We start from the raw sequence: 19,688 nt of genomic DNA on the forward strand, positions 1-19,688 counted from the left end.
GTTTTATTTAATTGCCTAAAACTGGGGGCAAATGTCCTCCAACTGGTGAGATACACCAATAAAAAGGAACAAACTAAAGATACATGTGACAACAGGAATGAATCTTACATGCATTCTGGCAGTAAAAGAAGACAGACTAGAAAATTTTTAATAACAGACTGGCATGGTGATTATCCAAAGTACATGCATTTATCAAAAACTCAGAACTATACACTAAAAAAGGGTAATTTTACCAAACTAAAAAAAGAAGAAGAAAAAAAAAAACTACAGGTGCATACAACAATATAAAATGACTTCCAGAAACATTACAGTATGCAAGAGCAACACAACATAACATTGAGAGATACCTGTTTAGCTGATATAACCAAGATGCAGGGCAAGAAAGCAAACTCCATTTAAGAGAAGGGAAAACGGTTAAATTTGAGGGGGAGTGAAAGGGCAGAGATTGAGAAGGGGTGTAAGGGTTGGGGGATCTTCTGGTATACCAGCTTTGTTCTAATTTTTTCTCTAGTGGTTACATGAGCAGTTGCTTTCTGACAATTCACTGTGCTATCATTTATATTTTATATCATTTTAAAAGCAAGCAAGGCAAGTAAACTCAAGGTAAGATGCTTTTAGAAAAGGCAGAGGAACCAGAGATCAAATTGCCAACATCCGCTGGATCATCAAAAAAGCAAGACAGTTCCAGAAAAACATCTATTTCTGCTTTATTGACTATGCCAAAGCCTTTGACTGTGTGGATCACAAGAAACTGTGGACAATTCTTCAAGAGATGGGAATACCAGACCACCTGACCTCCCTCTTGAGAAACCTATATGCAGGTCAGGAAGCAACAGTTAGAACTGGACATGGAACAACAGACTGGTTCCAAAGAGGAAAAGGAGTACTCACCCTGCTTATTTAACTTCTACACGGAGTACTTCATGAGAAGCGCTGGGCTGGAAGAAGCACAAGCTGGAATCAAGATTGCCGGGAGAAATATCAATCACCTCAGATATGCAGATGACACCACCCTTATGGCAGAAAGTGAAGAGGAACTAAAAAACCTCTTGATGAAAGTGAAAGAGGAGAGTGAAAAAGTTGGCCTAAAGCTCAACATTCAGAAAACGAAGATTATGGCATCTGGTCCCACCACTTCATGGGAAATAGATGGGGAAACAGTGTTAGACTATTTTGGGGGGCTCCAAAATCACTGCAGATGGTGACTGCAGCCATGAAATTAAAAGATGCTTACTCCTTGGAAGAAAAGTTATGACCAACCTAGATAGCATATTGAAAAGCAGAGACATTACTTTGCCAACGAAGGTCCGTCTAGTCAAGGCTATGGTTTTTCCTGTGGTCATGTATGGACGTGAGAGTTGGGACTGTGAAGAAAGCTGAGCGCCGAAGAATTGATGCTTTTGAACTGTGGTATTGGAGAAGACTCTTGAGAATCCCTTGAACTGCAAGGAGATCCAACCAGTCCATTCTGAAGGAGATCACCCCTGGGATTTCTTTGGAGGGAATGATGCTGAACCTGGAACTCCAGTACTTTGGCCACCTCATGCACAGAGTTGACTCATTGGAAAAGACTCTGATGCTGGGAGGGATTGGCGGCAGGAGGAGAAGGGGATGACCGAGGATGAGATGGCTGGATGGCATCACTGACTCGATGGACGTGGGTCTGAGTGAACTCTGGGAGTTGGTGATGGACAGGGAGGCCTGGCATGCTGAGATTCATAGGGTCACAAAGAATCGGATATGACTGAGCAACTGAACTGAACTGAACTGAAATTATAAAAGAATAAAATTATATATATATATATATATTTTAGAGGTAGGAAGCATTCCTGGATTCCTATCTTGGCTACATCATTTGTTAGATGTGTGACTTTAGCCAGGTTTCTTAACCTTTCTCAGTCTCACTTTATTCATCTGTATAATGGGAAAATTTCACCTGCCTCATAATTATGTGAATTAAATGGGATTAATTTTTACTTGAGGGTATCTGCCTAGCTTCCAAGTTTATTTTGGAAGGTTCATCTTATCCACTTGGGGATGGCCCTCCAGTAGCCTAGATTTTGATGACCTAGATGACCCCTAGATGACCCCACTACTGCCCAGCTGGGTCAGAGGTGAGCAACTGACTCAAGCTGGGCTACTCAAAAAGCCCCCTGTGGAGCTTAAAATGGAGAATGAGCAAGTTAATTCTCTAGCTGCACTTTAACATCAGTCTTTGTTCAGTCGCTAAGCTGTGTCCAACTCTTGCCAACCCCATGAACTGCAGCATACCAGGCTTCCCTGTCCATCACTATCTCCCTGAGTTTTTTCAAACTCATGTCCATTGAGTCAGTGATGCTATCCAACCATCTCATCTTCTGACATCCTCTTCTTCTCTTGCCCTCAATTTTTCCTAGCATCAGGGTCTTTTCCAATGAGTCAGCTCTTTGCATCAGGTGGCCAAAGTATCATGATGAATAGAATGGATATAAAGCTCCAGAAGGGCAGCGTAGACACATTCTATGCCTTACATTCAGAGTAGGAGAGAAAGAAAAGTCTAGAACAACACAGAGACAGACAGAGTAATGCCCACATTTTTGACTGATTTCTTTTTCCTGATTCCAGTCACTTACTGGAAGCTACCCTTGGGTTCCATAAACACAGAATACCTATGTAAGAGATATCTTTAAGGAAATAATGCTAGCTCAGGTTGGATTCTATCATTTTCAATCCAACAAGGCTAGGCAATAGTCCTTATATAAAGCATGAGGCACATAGAAAAGGTTCAAAATCTAGAAACTGTGGCAGGAACTTTCTGATCTTTGACTGACTATATGAGCTGCAGACTTCCTTACCCAGCCCTTGAAAGAGTTCTACTCTGGTGTCCAAAACATAGACTGACCTTGTTAAGGTCATTTTTATCCCTCTATCTATAAGAACACACTTGATCTTAGCTAAAAGGCCAAGAAGCGATCTGTAAGAAAAGCATCCAGCTCAAATTTCCAGTCGATTCAAAATTTTCAATTGCTAAAGACTGCCTCAAGAGAGAAAAAAATTCTATAGTATGACAGAATAAAATTACAACAACAAAAAATTAATAAAATCAAGTGCCTAAATTTAGAGCATAACACAAAAGTCAGACAGGGTAAGATGTCATCTAACCAACCAAGGTAAAAATTGAGTATTTACACTTCATATTGTCCAAGATTTCATTATTTCTTGGGCAATGCCTACAGAATTTACACTTCTACATTTTAGTGTGGGTATTTTTACATTCACAGGCTATAGGCTATTTTCCTTAGGATACTCTGATACACCAAGTAATGTTGGCATGGACTTATTACTATATTCTAGAAAGTCCAACTGTTTGAGGCTGTTTGTCTGCTTATTTATCAAAGTCAACCTATGTACACTGGGATAAAACAGTTCAGAATCAAGTTATATAAGGCAAGCTTATTGCAACCATCCCTTATTTTGCCTCACTTTAATAAATTAAAAACACAGTAAGACACATGGCGAAACAAGTGTTGGCGCTAAGGTTATGATTATCACTTAAGTATATGACTGTACCTTATTCATATAATATGTGTATGTTGGAAGACATATAAAAAAACAATTATTTCATATAGCTACTTCAGTCAATTTTATGTACTAATGTTCTCCATCGTATTGGAATTTAGTTTAGCTTGCTCTAATATATAAAATATGAAATATGGACAATCTGGAAAATGAGTTCCATTATCTTCCTAATATATGTAGAAAGTATTATTTTAAAAAGCTTAACTGTCAATTTTAATAACAGCAAATTGTATTGATGTTTTAACCTAATAACTGTAAAATTACATATGCATTCAAGCCCAAAATTTCCTTAATTAAGTAGCTTTTTGTGATAGCTGATTTCTAAATATACTTTTCTCTAAACAAACATCCAACTGATACTCATATTTGCATATAAATGGCACCTATAATAATGAGATAATATTTGTATCACCCAAGAAAAAATTTCTGGAATATGTTGAGAATTGAATCCTCCTAAATTAATTAGATAACAAGTATCTAATTATGAAACCATCTGTGAGCAACGTTCTAAATAAAATTTATTCATAAACACTAGAGGGTGCTCTAATTCAACAGTGTCTGCTCATTGCTGAGCATCTGAAAGCAACAACCCTGTTAATCAACTATATTCCAATATAAAATAAAAATTAAAAAAACAAAATATAGTGCCTGATATCTGGCATTCGTGCTTAAAATAATTTTCTCCTTAATTAAAGATAAATGAAGATAATTATCAGCACCAACAACTTTTGCTTTTGAACTATATAGAGAGATTCTTCATGAGATAAAATTTCATCTTTCCAGAATATACAATAAAATTTAGTAGAATTCCACTGAAATCATTTTTATTGTACAACTATTATATTTAATATTGTGTTAAGTGAACAGAATAGAAAATAAGTACAGAGAAAGTATAAAGACAGTCCTTATCACTAAAGGAAATTAATGCAATATTCAGATGGTTAACAAAAGGTGTATCCTGTATACTATGCACTTAGGTTCAAGGAAAATTACAAAATGAGCTACACAGTAGCTCAATTTCAATTGCTAAGTATTAAGGTATAGTTTAGCTATTTTACAAAAGCAACTTGAAACAGTATTTAAATAATAAATAAAAGTAATGCCGTTGTTGGATATCATCTGTTGTCTCAAGAAAATATTTTTAAAGCCAACAGACATAGGAAGTTGAAAATGAAAAAATCTAGACTTTGAATATCATAATAGGAAATAATAATAAAATCAATTTCAAATCTTCATAAGAAATACATTTACTACTAGCTTTTAAAATTTATTTCTAAAATATTCACAACCTCAATTACAAATCTTTGAAGTTTTCAAAATTTAAAGTAATTTATATGTTGCCATTTGGCAATCCAGGAAAGCTCCCTGGAGTATGTGTTTCCAATAGATAGCATTAAACAATTCCAAATAACAAAGCTGAATGGCAAACAATATCAATTTCTATGTATTTCAAGAAAATGACTATTAACTGAGATAGCACTTAACCCTGAACAAAGTATGTTGCCTTTAAAAATGTTTACAGAGAAGAAAAACAGAACATTATCTATACTTCTAAAGTCACATAGCAAAAATTAACCAGTCTCTCAGTCTCTCACTCTTTCACACACACACACACACACGCATGCACACACTACTCACTCACACACAATCCACTCCTACCTCTCTTTCTCTCATTCCTTTCCCTAACTAATAACTAAGGGATCCCACAGAAATCCTGAACAGTGGCACCTGTTCATAAAAGGCCACTTCAAATTCACAACAGCCCCAGATAAACTGTTTAATAGAACACAACACTAGACAAAAGCCAGAGATAGGCTTGAACCAGACTCATAAACCACCCAGACTCTGGGAAACAAAATACACGGCAAAGAACTAATTAGACTGCTGGAGTCCAGAGAAATCCTGAAAACAGAAGCACTGTGCTAGAGTCTGAAGTATACATTTGGCATCTATATTTTCCTGGCACTCATCTCCCCTTTCTATGTTTATCTGCCTTGCCTCTGCCAGATTCCTAGGGCCTATTATACTCTAAATGCCCAGCTGCCAGCTTCCCTATTCAATGTCACGTCATTTAATGACCTTCTATTGTAATAGGTGACAACATACACATTTGTTAGAGTATTAATCATGTCTGAAATGTCCTGCCCAGTTATGAAGGTTTTCTGAACCATCATATACACCTCTACTGACAGAAAAGTATGGCTCAGATATAATCAGTTGTCAGGGAAGTTTTAGTCTTTTTAAAAGCAAGTCTGAATTCACACTACTTACAAACAATCATATTTTGGAGCTACAACATAACCCTGATCAAGATCTTAGCTTGTCACTGATATTTAGAGCTTTTGCCCATTAATCTGAAAAGCAAAGAACCAACTAAAGTGAAGAATGGGTAGAAAGGTGCAATTTTATTTGTAAATACAAATATTCATCTCATTATTATATCACATAAAAATTTACAAACCATGAGACTAGAATACTCTATTCAAAAAATAATTTAAGATGAATACCTGCTTTCCATGACTCCTGAATCTGGCTGCAAACTAAGAGTCTCTGTTGTAATTTCCACTTTCCGTACACTTCCAAAGAAATCAGTTATCAGGACATTTTTAGGATCCCTCTGAAAAAGATCAGTGCGATGTCCAGGAGTAGACACACACAGACTTTTGGGGCATACCTGAAACTGAAAAAAATATGTATAGCAATAATAAATATACATGCTTACATATTCATACAGCTTATATTAAATTCATTAACACAACATAGTAGACTGTAGTATATTTTTAAAACTCTCCCAACCTAAAGAAGATCAAAGATTGTAGTTCTAAAGATTAAACTTTCATTGCTACTGTACTGCTTGACACTGTAAGAAAGCTTTACAGACATTTGAATAGGTTATTCATAAAACAGGAAGCTGGCCAGGAAGGAAAACAACATTCCCTTTTTAAAATCATATGCTACGAAGTATGAAAGCAAGTTAGTCCCTCAGTTGTGTCCAATTCTTTGAGACCCCATGGACTGGAGCTCACCAAGCTCCTCTCCATGGGATTCTCCAGGCAAGAATACTGGAGTGAGTAACCATTCCCTCCTCCAGGGGATCTTCCCAACCTAAGGACTGAACCCAGGTCTCCTGCATTGCAGGCTGATTCTTTACCATCTGAGCCACCAGGGAAATTTATGAGAACTCACAGTCAACAGTATGACAAGAGAAATGCTTTTTTCTGCATCTATATCCATCTCAGTAGAATGATCTTATCAGAGCAATTTTTTAAACATTTTGCAACCATGACCCTTCATTCAAATTTTAAATTCCAATAAAATACTTATTATATAATAGCCAAGTATGTAAAGAAGATGAAATCAGAGCTGCTCTGGACTGCAAGAAGCTAAAGCATAGCCTTGCTATCCACCCCACGTCCTCCTGCAGTGAAGCTACACAAACTATTCTAAAAATCAGGTACCTTTCTCAATTTATCCATAAACCCAAAGCACCTCAAGACACACTAGTGCTCCAAGGTATAGTCTGAAAACTACAACTTCATCACTACACAGCTCTCACAATAACTTTTAGCTCAATCTTATACCTGATACTCCACACCAGTGAACTGCCAAGCACCCCGACAGGACATTTGGTCCATGTCAAAAGGTCCTTAATATTTGGTCCTGTCCAAAACCACCTGGCATGAACTAAATATGCTCATGGACATTTGGACATGCCAAATTTCAAGGATCCTTTCAGTTCAGTTCAGTTCAGTTCAGTTGCTCAGTCATTGTCCGACTCTTTGTGACCCCATGAATCACAGCACGCCAGGCCTCCCTGTCCATCACCAACTCCCGGAGTTCACTCAGACTCACGTCCATCGAGTCAGTGATGCCATCCAGCCATCTCATCCTGTCATCCCCTTCTCCTCCTGCCCCCAATCCCTCCCAGCATCAGAGTCTTTTCCAATGAGTCAACCCTTTGCATGAGGTGGCCAAAGGACTGGAGTTTCAGCTTCAGCATCACTCTCTCCAAAGAAATACCAGGGCTGATCTCCTTCAGAATGGACTGGCTGGCTCTCCTTGCAGTCCAAGGGACTCTCAAGAGTCTTCTCCAACACCACAGTTCAAAGGCATCAATTCTTTGGCACTCAGCTTTCTTCACAGTCCAACTCTCACATCCATACATGACCACAGGAAAAACCATAGCCTTAACTAGAGGGACATTTGTTGGCAAAATAATGCCTCTGCTTTTGAATATGCTGTCTAGGTTGGTCATAACTTTTCTTCCAAGGAGTAAGCGTCTTTTAATTTCATGGCTGCGTCACCATCTGCAGTGATTTTGGAGCCCCAAAAAATGAAGTCTGACACTGTTTCCACTGTTTCCCCATCTATTTCCCATGAAGTGATGGGACCAGATGCCATGATCTTCATTTTCTGAATGTTGAGCTTTAAGCCAACTTTGTCACTCTCCTCTTTCCCTTTCATCAAGAGGCTATTTAGTCCCTCTTCACTTTCTGCCGTAAGGGTGGTGTCATCTGCATATCTGAGGTGATTGATATTTCTCCGGGCAATCTTGATTCCAGCTTGTGCTTCTTCCAGCCCAGCGTTTCTCATGATGTACTCTGCATAGAAGTTAAATAATCAGGGTAACAATATACAGCCTTGATGTACTCGTTTTCCTATTTGGAACCAGTCTGTTGTTCCATGTCCAGTTCTAACTGTTGCTTCCTGACCTGCATATAGGTTTCTCAAGAGGGAGGTCAGGTGGTCTGGTATTCCCATCTCTTGAAGAATTGTCCACAGTTTCTTGTGATCCACACAGTCAAAAGCTTTGGCATAGTCAATAAAGCAGAAATAGATGTTTTTCTGGAACTCTCTGGCTTTTTCCATGATCCAGCAGATGTTGGCAATTTGACTTCTGGTTCCTCCGCCTTTTCTAAAACCAGCTTGAACATCAGGGAGTTCACAGTTCACATATTGCTGAAGCCTGGCTTGGAGAATTTTGAGCATTACTTTATTAGCGTGTGAGATGAGTCCTTTGCCATGGACCAAATGTCTTATGGACATGTGAGGCAGGATCAAATGTCTGCTAACCCCAATGCCAGACACATGTTCATTCACTATGCAAAGCATAAAAACTGCCCATTATATGTATGTCATATATAAAAACTGATAAGACTTGGGTCTTTTCTTCAAGTCTAGTCAGAGATGAATAAACATAGCAAGGTAGGAAAAAAAGATAACAGGTTCTAATTCAGAAATAAACTTCTAAGTGTTTGAGGATAAGAAAAAAGAGGGAATGGGACTTAAGCTATTTTTTGAAAGAAAAAGGAAGATTACAGATGGGAAATAAGAGCATTTCTAATAAAGAAGCAGCTGTAGAGATGTGTAAGGCAAAGAACCCAGCTTGGGAGAAGCCCAGGATATTGGAAGGAAACCATTACAGGCCCACTAGTAAAGGCCCAGAGGCCACAGCACTTGCCCACCTGTGGCAACAAGACTATGTGTTGGTAATCACCAACACGACAGGAGAAGGATGAGGAAGGGCAGAGCAACTCTAATTAACAGTACACAGGTGTTCCAAGAACCGTGCAAAGCTGTTTGAAGGTATTCTCATTTAAGTTTACCAATAACTTTGAGGTATACAAAAATTATTATCTCCCCTTCAAACTAAAGCTCAAAGAACTTAAGTAATCTGTATAACATCACAGTGCCTTCCAGATTCAGGAAAGCAACAATAGGAAATAAGAAGAGTTCATGATATAAATTAAGAAGCAAAGGGGGGAAAAATGGGTAAGGGAAGGCTAAGAAAATGAAATGTCAAACAAGGACAAAACAGATGGGAGGCTAAAGAAACAAAGTAAAAGATAAAATAAACAAAGATAAAATTAAAGTTCTAGGTATAGTGAAGGTATTCCTGTGTGAACAACCTGGTGGGCTTTGTTAAGTACACAACAAACATTTTCTTCCTTGCTGCTAAAAAACAAACAAAAAACATACTTTCACTTGAAAAAAAAACTGAATTATAACTGACACAATTACATTAGTTTCAGATGCACCGCATAGTGATTTGCCATTTTTGTACATTATGAAATGGTCACCACGAGAAGTCTAGTTACAATCTGTCATCATGCAAAGTTATTAAAACATTGACTATATTCCCTATGCCATACATTACACTGCTATGACTTATTTATAACTAGAAGTTTATACTTCTCAATCCTCTTTACCTATTTCACCTGTGCCTCCCCTTAACTCACCCATCTGGCAACCATCTGTTTGGTCTGTCTCTGACTCTCTTTCTGTTTTATTTTTTAGATTCCACATATAAGTGATAGTATACAGTATCTGTTTTCTCTCACTTATTTTACTAAGCATGATACCCTCTAGGTCCATCCATGTTGTTGCAAATGGCAAAATTTCATTATTTTCTTTGGCTGAGTAATATTTCATTGTGTGTGTATATATATATATATATATATATATATATACACATATACCACATCTTTACTCATTCATCTATTGGTAGAGACTTACAGTTACTTCCATATTTGGCTATTGTAAATAATGTTGCTATGAACATCAAGGTGCATGAGAGTGTTTTTCCCTATTCTGTATTCTTACTTCCTCACTGTAAATTAACAAGTACGCAAGCATAGGTTTATTTCTGGACTATCTATTCTGTTTCATTGTTCTCTATATCTGTTTTTGTGCCAGAACCATACTGTTGTTAATTACTTTTTTAATTTGAAGATCTAATTGACTCTATCAGGCCAACTCATGAGTCAGGCAGCATCCCATCCAGCAACTGAAAGGGTTCTCTGAGGGGTTGTAAAAAATAGGTTTTCATAGGAAGAAAGGTAAGGCAAGGTAGCTATTAGCCAAAAAAAAAAAAATCTTTTTAGGCCAGGATATCTTCCTTTCTACGGGGAGGGACAATAGAAAGGCAAGAGTTTAATCATGCAAACTGCCTCTGGGGTGATGGAGGATAAAGAGAAACCATAACATTTTTGCTTAATTCCCATGATACCCGGAGATGCTGGTTCCAGGTTCATAAATTTTAAGTTGGTCATATTTCTTCATTCCATTTCTGACCTTCTAGTCTTAGAGAGGTCATTTCCTTGGTGGTCAGCAGCTGTGAATATGAATTTAAAGCTTCTGAGAAAATACAACCCACCATGGGGATTACTTTGATTATTATAAGCAGGATTATCCCCAATGCTTAGAATGCACTTCAGAGTCATGGTCCCCAATACTCAAACCAACCAAAGACTCCATTGAAGGAATTAGCCTTTTAAGCCAACTGGCTTGCTCAGTGATCTTATGTAATGGAGTTTCACCTTCCATAGACGTGTCAATCCAGGTATAGCGAGTAATACTAGCCATAGCACAGATACCTCCTTGTTGACCTGACAGATAATCAAGGACTATTCTATTATCAAGAACAACTACAGCCACAGCCTAAGAAAGCTTTCCAGGCAGCTAGTGCTTTCGCAGTGGGTTCTGCAATACTTTTAAGATTTACGGAGACGCTTCTGATCATATTCTCATTTTTATTTACTCCTAATCAGGGAAACTAGCCCTGCCAAAGGAAGCAATTTCAAATCCTAAATGCTTCCTGGTAGGTCCTTTCTAGAACAGACAGGGGCACAGTTAGATAACCCAAAATGTATTATCTGCTTATATACCAGTCATCTAGGCATTCATAGACCCAAGGAAAATAACCATCACAAACCAAGACAAATGCTTTCAGGGCACAAACTACTTCCACGTAGGTGGCACTGTTAATGGATTCATTTGCAAGTTCTGTTGCTTCTGCCCATTCAAGCCAAAGGTCAGTTAGATTTTCTCCTAAATCTGAAATAAAAAGTTGTTCTAAATATCAGAGGTTATCCCTCTAAGCAATGGCTTGGTAGATATGGATAACAGTGTTATCTTTCCAGGTAAATGCCAGACTAAAGAAGGGAAAGCAAAGAAGAGCTTTCAGTTAAAGTATGAAGTATCAATCTGTCATCACAGGCAGAAGCAGTCTACATAAATGTGAGTTATTTCTCTTTTTTGTCAGGTTGATTCAGAGGTCTCCAGCATTTGGACAGGACCAGATGTCAGGTAGAATCCTCCTTGGCTCTGAGATGTGTGCCCAAGGCTAAATACCTCTTAGTTTTGCAGCGGTGTCAGCAGTCAGAAATACTTGGTAAGGTCCCTTCTAATGGGGCTCAAAGGCTGTCTTTGTTCTTGTACTGTGCTGTGCTGTGCTTAGTCTCCCAGATGTGTCTGGCTCTTTGTGACTCCATTGACTAGCCCGCCAGGCTCCTCCAGCCATGGGGATTCTCCAGGCCAGAATACTGGAGTGGGTTGCCATGCCCTCCTCCAAAGGATCTTCCCAACTCAGGGACTGAACCCAGATCTCCCGCATTTAAGGCAGATTCTTTATCGACTAAGCCACCAGGACAGCCCAAGAATACTGGAGTAGGTAGCCTATCCCTTCTCCAGGGGATCTTCCCAACCCAGGAATCCAACAAGGGTCTCCTACATTGCAGGTAGATTCTTTATCAGCTGAGCTACCAGGAATGCCGCCTTTGTTCTTAGTGATTTCAAATCAAAACGATGAGAGGAAACTGGAAACGTTAATTTGGTGAGTCACTGTCATCTGAGGAAACTAACCAAATCCAGGATTCACTTTCAGTTTACAGGTACATAATAAGACCAGAAAGACAATTAGAGTCCATTATCTATAAAGGTACAAATATAATTTTTCTATGATTATCCCATTTTTTAAACCAAGATATTGGGATTCCCTGGTGGCTCAGACGGTAAAGCATCTGCCTGCAATGTGGGAGACTCAGGTTCGATCCCTGGGATCCTGGGTCGGGAAGATCCCCTGGAGAAGGAAATGGCAACCCACTTCAGTACTCGCCTAGAAAATTCCATGGATGGAGGAGCCTGGTGGGCTACGGTCCATGGGGTCGCAGAGTCGGACACGACTGAGCGATTTCACTAATCACAATAAAACTAATTTGTCTATATTAAACTTGGCCTGATTTTTACAGAAGTACAACAAGAATAATGATTGACCATGTAAGTTCTTTTTTAAGATTGCTTTGCTGGAACTTTGTAAGCAAAGTACCAGGTTGATTTTTCCAAGCAGTTTTCTTGAAGCTGTCCGGTCATATCTGAGTTGATGTACACGTCTCTCAAATATAAAACATTCCAGACAAAACAGATTAATACAGTCAATGTTTCTAATTGTGTCCTGTTACAAAGAGAATGAAAATAAGAATATTCACTAAGAGTTTCTGAATTTGGGGGATCAGATAGGAAGAAAAAGTAAATGTTTCATCCTTATTCACCAACGTATATCCTACCAAGTTGTTGACAGCTTAAGGGAAAAGATTTCTTTAAATCTGGGAAAAAACATTAAAGAACCCATAATACTTTATAAACACAAAGTCATAAAAATTAAAATCATCCTTATCAGTTCATTTAGTCTCATGTTATTAATTCTTGTTCCTCTTGAATACGGTTTTTTTTTTTCCATTAGTTCTTGCAACCTCGCCTGAGGATTAAGGGTGATAGGGACAGTGATGATTCCAAGAAATTCCAAGGTTTTCATTAACATTCATATGATTTTCCCAAGGAAGTGGGTGCCTCTATCACTAGAGATTGTGGGAGGTATAGCCACATGGTACATCCTTACTAATAAACCCAAATTTATCTTAGTTCTTCTAAAATAAGAAACCAAGGGGACTTCCCTGGCAGTCCAGTGGTTAAGCCTCCATGCTTTCATGGCCAAGGGCCCAGGTTCAATCCCTGGCTGGGGACCTAAGATACACACCTTACAAGTTATGCAGTTGTGGCCAAAAAAGGAAAGAGAGTGACCCAAACCTATGTTCAATAATTCCATGGTTCAGTATTTTAATTTGGAGAGATCTATAATAGATATTCATTACATTTCTAGCATTTAACTTAATGTTGGCAAAACTTTAAGGTTTCAATTTACTGAAAAGATTGGGAAACTGATTTGAAAAACTCAACTAAATAAAAGCTTTTTACCCTACTTATGTTTATCTATAGAATCCGCCTGCCAATGCAGGACACATGGGTTCAATCCCTGGGTCAGGAAGATCCCCTGGAGAAGGTAATGACAACCCTTTCCAGTATTCTTGCCTGGGAAATCCCATGGACAGAGGAACCTGGCAGGCTACAGTCCATGGGGTCACAAAAGAGCAATTAAACAACAATATATTTACTTACTTGCTCTTAGCATTATTTAGATTACTTAGGGATACATCATATCCAATTATTTTTCTTTCAAGCCTAGTCCTGATAATTCTAAAGAGATGTTTGTTTTAACCAACAACCTTAAATCAGCTTTTCTTCACTAAAAATATCTCAGATCACATAATTTTGAAAAGCATTTCAGTTAGTTTCTGTTAACATTTCTGAGAATTTCAGAATGCCCAATCTTTATGAGCTTGAGGTTAAACTAAATAAAGCTCTTTTACAAAATAATTTTGCAGCACCATCCAGAGGTTACACATACACATGCATATCCACAACATAAATATGTAGATACACACAGATGCAGAGATCTTATACTTACCAATATTAGTGAGAAACACACCTAAGATTTTCTTATCTGCCCAATCTCCAAAGATTTCTCCCCACCTCCCCTTTTTTTTCTGAAGAGAAACAATTGCATTTTTAAAGAATGGACCTTAAGTCTCAAAGAAGATGGGAATAGGAAATCTGTATCACAAAGACACAGATTAAGTGCGAACAACTGTCTCCAAAGTCCCAGTATCTACAAGTACTCTGAGATGAACCGAAGAGGCTTGGGGACACAAAAAGGAATGACATCCACCCACCTGTTGCTGGTATGTTTCTTTCCCTCTGGGTATATCTAGCTTAGGGTATAAGGGCAAAATAAATTCTTACTAGGGGCTGAGTTCCTCTAAATGTTTAAGGAAATAATGTAGCACTTTACTCCAAAAATCCCCATTTCACCAACTTTGCAAGGGGCCCATATGGGGCCATTTTAGTTGATGCTGAAAACCTGCATAGGCCTTTAAGAACAATTTCTTATCCAGTGTCGCAGTTGTTCACAACTGATCTCTGGGCCAACGTTTTGATAATGAACCCCCAAGAAGGTGAAATTGGGGAGGCTGAGGCATTGTTTTAAATATCTTTTCTAGGTTTAATTTTTCATTAGATTTCTGCAAGGACTCTTCTAGTGAAGTTATTTTGAAATTTTGAAAGCTTTTAGAGACTTCTGCTTACTAATTAAATCAGGTATTCCATTTGGTTTGTTTGACTTGGGAACCCTTGTTTTTAAGGGTACTTATTAAGTGACCTGCAAAGAATATAATCAATCTGATTTCGGTATTGACCATCTGGTGATGTCCATGTGTAAAGTCTTCTCTTGTGCTGTTGGAAGAGGGTGTTTTCTATGACCAGTGTGTTCTCTTGGCAAAACTCTATTTTAGCCTTTGCCCTGCTTCATTCTGTATTCCAAGGCCAAATTTGCCTGTTACTCCAGGTGTTTCTTGACTTCCTACTTTTGCATTCCAGTCCCCTATAATGAAAAGGACATCTTTTGGGGGTGTTAGTTCTAAAAGGTCTTGTAGGTCTTCATAGAACCATTCAACTTCAGCCTCTTCAGCGTTACTGGTTGGAGCATAGACTTGGATTACTGTGATATTGAATGGTTTGCCTTGGAAACCAACATCATTCTGTTGTTTTTGAGATTGCATCCAAGTACTGCATTTCAGACTCTTTTGTTGACCATGATGGCTACTCCATTTCTTCTAAGGGATTCCTGCCCGCAGTAGTAGATACAATGATCATCTGAGTTAAATTCAACCATTCCAGTCCATTTTAGTTCTATGAAGAAAGCTGAGTGCCAAAGAATTGATGCTTTTGAACTGTGGTGTTGGAGAAGACTCTTGAGAGTCCCTTGGACTGCAATGAGATCCAACCAGTCCATTTTAAAGGAGATCAAAGAACTAAATAGACATTTCTCCAAAGAAGACATACGGATGGCTAACAAACACATGAAAAGATGCTCAACATCACTCATTATTAGAGAAATGCAAATCAAAACCACAATGAGGTACCACTTCACACCAGTCAGAATGGCTGCAATCCAAAAATCTGCAAGCAATAAATGCTGGAGAGGGTGCGGAGAAAACGGAAGCCTCTTACACTGTTGGTGGGGATGCAAACTAGTACAGCCACTAGTGGAAAACAGTGTAGAGATTCCTTAAAAAATTGCAAATAGAACTGCCTTACGACCCAGCAATCCCACTGCTGGGCATACACACCGAGGAAACCAGAATTGAAAGAGACACATGTACCCCAATGTTCATCGCAGCACTGTTTATAATAGCCAGGACATGGAAACAACCTAGATGTCCATCAGCAGATGAATGGATAAGAAAGCGGTGGTACCTATACACAATGGAGTATTACTCAGCTGTTAAAAAGAATACATTTGAATCAGTTCTGATGAGATGGATGAAACTGGAGCCGATTATACAGAGTGAAGTAAGCCAGAAAGAAAAACACCAATACAGCATACTAACACATATATATGGAATTTAGAAAGATGGCAATGATGACCCTGTATGCAAGACAGCAAAAAAGACACAGATGTATATAGCGGACTTTTGGACTCAGAGGGAGAGGGAGAGGGTGGGATGATTTGGGAGAATGGCATTGAAACATGTATACTATCATGTAAAACAAAAAATTTTAAAAAATTTAAAAAAAAATAAATTACATGTATAATATATTCAAAAATTCATTTTACAGTCATATAGTATGGTATATGAACCATAAAGCATATTAATAACAAAGTAATTTTTGAAACCTATGGAAAGGATACTAGTCTATTAAGCAATTATATTAAAAATGTAAATTGGAGAGGAAAAAATGAGAAAGCTGGTAAAGAGGTTAAAAAATTTAAACCATTTTGATGACTGGGTTCAGGAAATATTTGTAAACTCAGTGGACAAATGCAAAATAATTAAATTGTGATCAAGGAACACTGCCAGGAGCAGGACAATAAATAAAAGTCATCCAATGACTTAAATAAGAAGATGGTTGATGAAGTTTATTGAAACTACTTTGGCTTTTTTTTTTTTCTTTTTAAGACAGAACTCTGTATACTGCAGTAAGAATGGATTCTCTACTTGATAGGGCTTCTCTCTGGAAAACTGTAGACTGTAACGTCTCTAATAGAAGAAAGTAAGGTGATAGGAAAAAGAGGCACTAGCATATTTAAAGGATGTTACTATATATCCTCTTAAAACTAAATCCTGTGACTAAATTATACTTTAACAGCCTACCATCAATGTCCTGTATAAACAATGAACACTACAAGAAATAAATGTTTATGATGTTAAAAAAATAAAAATAAAAAATAAAGGAGATCAGTCCTGGGTGTTCTTCGGAAGGAATGATGCTAAAGCTGAAACTCCAGTACTTTGGCCACCTCATGAGAAGAGTTGACTCATTGGAAAAGACTCTGATGCTGGGAGGGATTGGGGGCAGGAGGAGAAGGGGACGACAGAGGATGAGATGGCTGGATGGCATCACCGACTAGATGGACGTGAGTTTGAGTGAACTCCGGGAGATAGTGATGGACAGGGAGGCTTGGCGTGCTGCGATTCAAGGGGTCACAAAGAGTCGATTCATGGGGTCACATTGAGCGACTGAACTGAACTGATTAAGTGACCTTATTGTGTTAGGACATTCTTCCTAACATAATTCTAGGTTGATTTTAGTAAAGCTTTGCCATTTTGCTAAATAATTGCAGCTTCCAGGATTCATAATTCTTAAATATAAAATAAGTAGGTATGCTGGAAGACAGTGTGCTCAACTATTTGAACATACAGGATCACATGTTTTTTAGCCAGACCTTTGGTTTTCTCAGAGCCAAACTAATAACCTAAAGGGACTTGTGGTGGGGTTGGAAATGATGGGGTGTTTCATAGTGTATCTTGCTGCACAGAAGTTTTCTTGAGGTTGGCAGGTGACCGAGATGTCAGTCTAACCCATTCTGTGACCAACTTATCCTAACATGGGCGTCCCGGGGTTAAGTGATGACCATTCTATCAACTTTTAAATGTCTGACCTGTACCCACCAATCTTTGCAGCCTTTTGGCTTCCAAGATTGCCATGAACAATGGCCTTTACTTCAGGTGCACATTAAAAGAAATGCACAGTAACTAAACAAAGAAAATAGAGACTGAGGAAAGGTATGAATCAGCAGACCTCAGAGAATGGGGACTGCAGACTGATGCCAAGCAAATGAAAAGTTGCAGCTGTCACTAGTAGTTCTCGGCAGGGAATCTAGGAAAGGGTTCCAGATGGGGACATACATATTAAACCAACACAGTTCTCAATACGGAATCTAGAGACAGAATCAAGAGACTAGTTTTCCACTCAAAATACTGAACTGTGGAAAGCCAATTAGATCATGAGCTCACACACACAAAGTACAGAGCTCAACCAAAAGGAACTTGTCAATGGCCCTTGGAAAGAACAAGAAAAACAACAACCTCAAAAGAGTTCACAGGGTGCCAGGCCTGTGTTTCCTACTGTCCCTGAAAGCCCTTAGTTCACTTCAAATCTCATTGCTGCTGCTGCTGCTGCTGCTAAGTCACTTCAGTCATGTCCGACTCTGTGGGACCCCACAGACAGCAGCCCACCAGGCTCCCCCGTCCCTAGGATTCTCCAGGCAAGAACACTGGAGTGGGTTGCCATTTCCTTCTCCAACGCATGAAAGTGAAAACTGAAAGTGAAGTCGCTCAGTCCTGTCCAACCCTCAGCGACCCCATGGACTGCAGCCTTCCAGGCTCCTCCGTCCATGGGATTTTCCAGGCAAGAGTACTGGAGGGAGGTGCCATTGCCTTCTCCGAATCTCATTGCTAGCACCTGTTAAAATCTAAAATTCAATGAAGTAATTCGAAAATGTATTGGGCTTTATTAGATGATTCATCATGGGTAGACAGCATCCCATCTAGCAACTATAAGAGGGCTCCCAGCAGCACACTTGTTTTGACTGCTGTAGCTTAGCAGTATAGTTTTCTGAATTCAGGGAGTATGACATGTCCAACTTTACTCTTTTTTCTCAATGTTACTTTAGCTATTAGGGTGGGGTCTTTTGCGGTTCCATACAAATTTTAGGATTAGTTATTCTAGTTCTATTTTTTTTTTAATGCCTTTGGTATTTTGATACAGACTACATGAAATCTGTAGATTGCTTTGGATTTTGGAACATTTTAACAATATTAATTCTTCTAAATCAGAATCATGGATTTATTCTCCTTAATTGTGTCATCATCAATTTCTTTCATTAGTACTTCAGAGTTTTCAGAATACAAGTCTTTCACTTCCTTGGCTAAATTCATCTTTAGGTGTTTAATTCTTTTTGATGCAACTGTAAGGGGGATTGCTTTAATTATTTCTCTTTCTAATAGTTCATTAGTTTGTAGAAATTCAATCAATCTTTGTATATTAATCCTACAACTTTACTGAATTTTTGTATTCTACAGCTTTAGTTCTAATGGTATTTTGGTGGAGACTCCAGGGATTTCTATAAAATATCATCTGCAATTAGTGACAATTTTACTTCTTTCCAATTTGGATGCCTTTTACGTCTTTCCTTGTCTAATTTCTGTGGCTAAGACTTTCAATACTATACTGAATAAAAGTGCCAAGAGTGGGCATCCTTGTCTTGTTCTTTATCTTAAAGGAAAAAGCTTTCTCTCGGCTTTTCATCGCCGAGTATGTTAGCTATGGGTCTTTCATATATGGCCTTTATTATACTGAGGGATATTCTCTCTACATGCACTTTGCTAAGAGTTTTTATCATAAATGGATGTTGAATTCTGTAAGATGCTTTTTTCTGCATCTATTGAGATGATCATATGATTTTTATCAGTCATTTTGGTAACGCAGTGCATCACATAATTGATTTGTGAATGTTAACGCATCCTTGCCACCCTGGAATGAATCCCACTTGATCATGCTGCATGATCCTTTTCAAAATATTGCTGGATTCAGTTTACTAGTATTTTGTTGAGGATTTTTGCATCTGTAGTCATCAGGGATATTAGGTTGTAATTTTGTTTTTTTGTAGTATC

At 38.3% G+C, this 19,688-nt stretch overlaps 1 protein-coding gene across 1 annotated transcript in view; it reads right to left on the bottom strand.

Annotated features, from left to right (window-relative positions):
• The window catches only part of PIGK (phosphatidylinositol glycan anchor biosynthesis class K), a 155,781-nt gene that overhangs the window by 92,249 nt on the left and 43,844 nt on the right, over nucleotides 1-19,688 (bottom strand). The window contains exon 9 of the mRNA XM_069594902.1: nucleotides 6,066-6,238. Coding sequence (XP_069451003.1) covers nucleotides 6,066-6,238 — 173 coding nt within the window. The remainder of the gene's footprint in view (nucleotides 1-6,065; nucleotides 6,239-19,688) is intronic.

This window comes from Ovis canadensis, chromosome 1 (assembly GCF_042477335.2).
Source record: "Ovis canadensis isolate MfBH-ARS-UI-01 breed Bighorn chromosome 1, ARS-UI_OviCan_v2, whole genome shotgun sequence".
Classification (NCBI taxonomy): domain Eukaryota; kingdom Metazoa; phylum Chordata; class Mammalia; order Artiodactyla; family Bovidae; genus Ovis; species Ovis canadensis.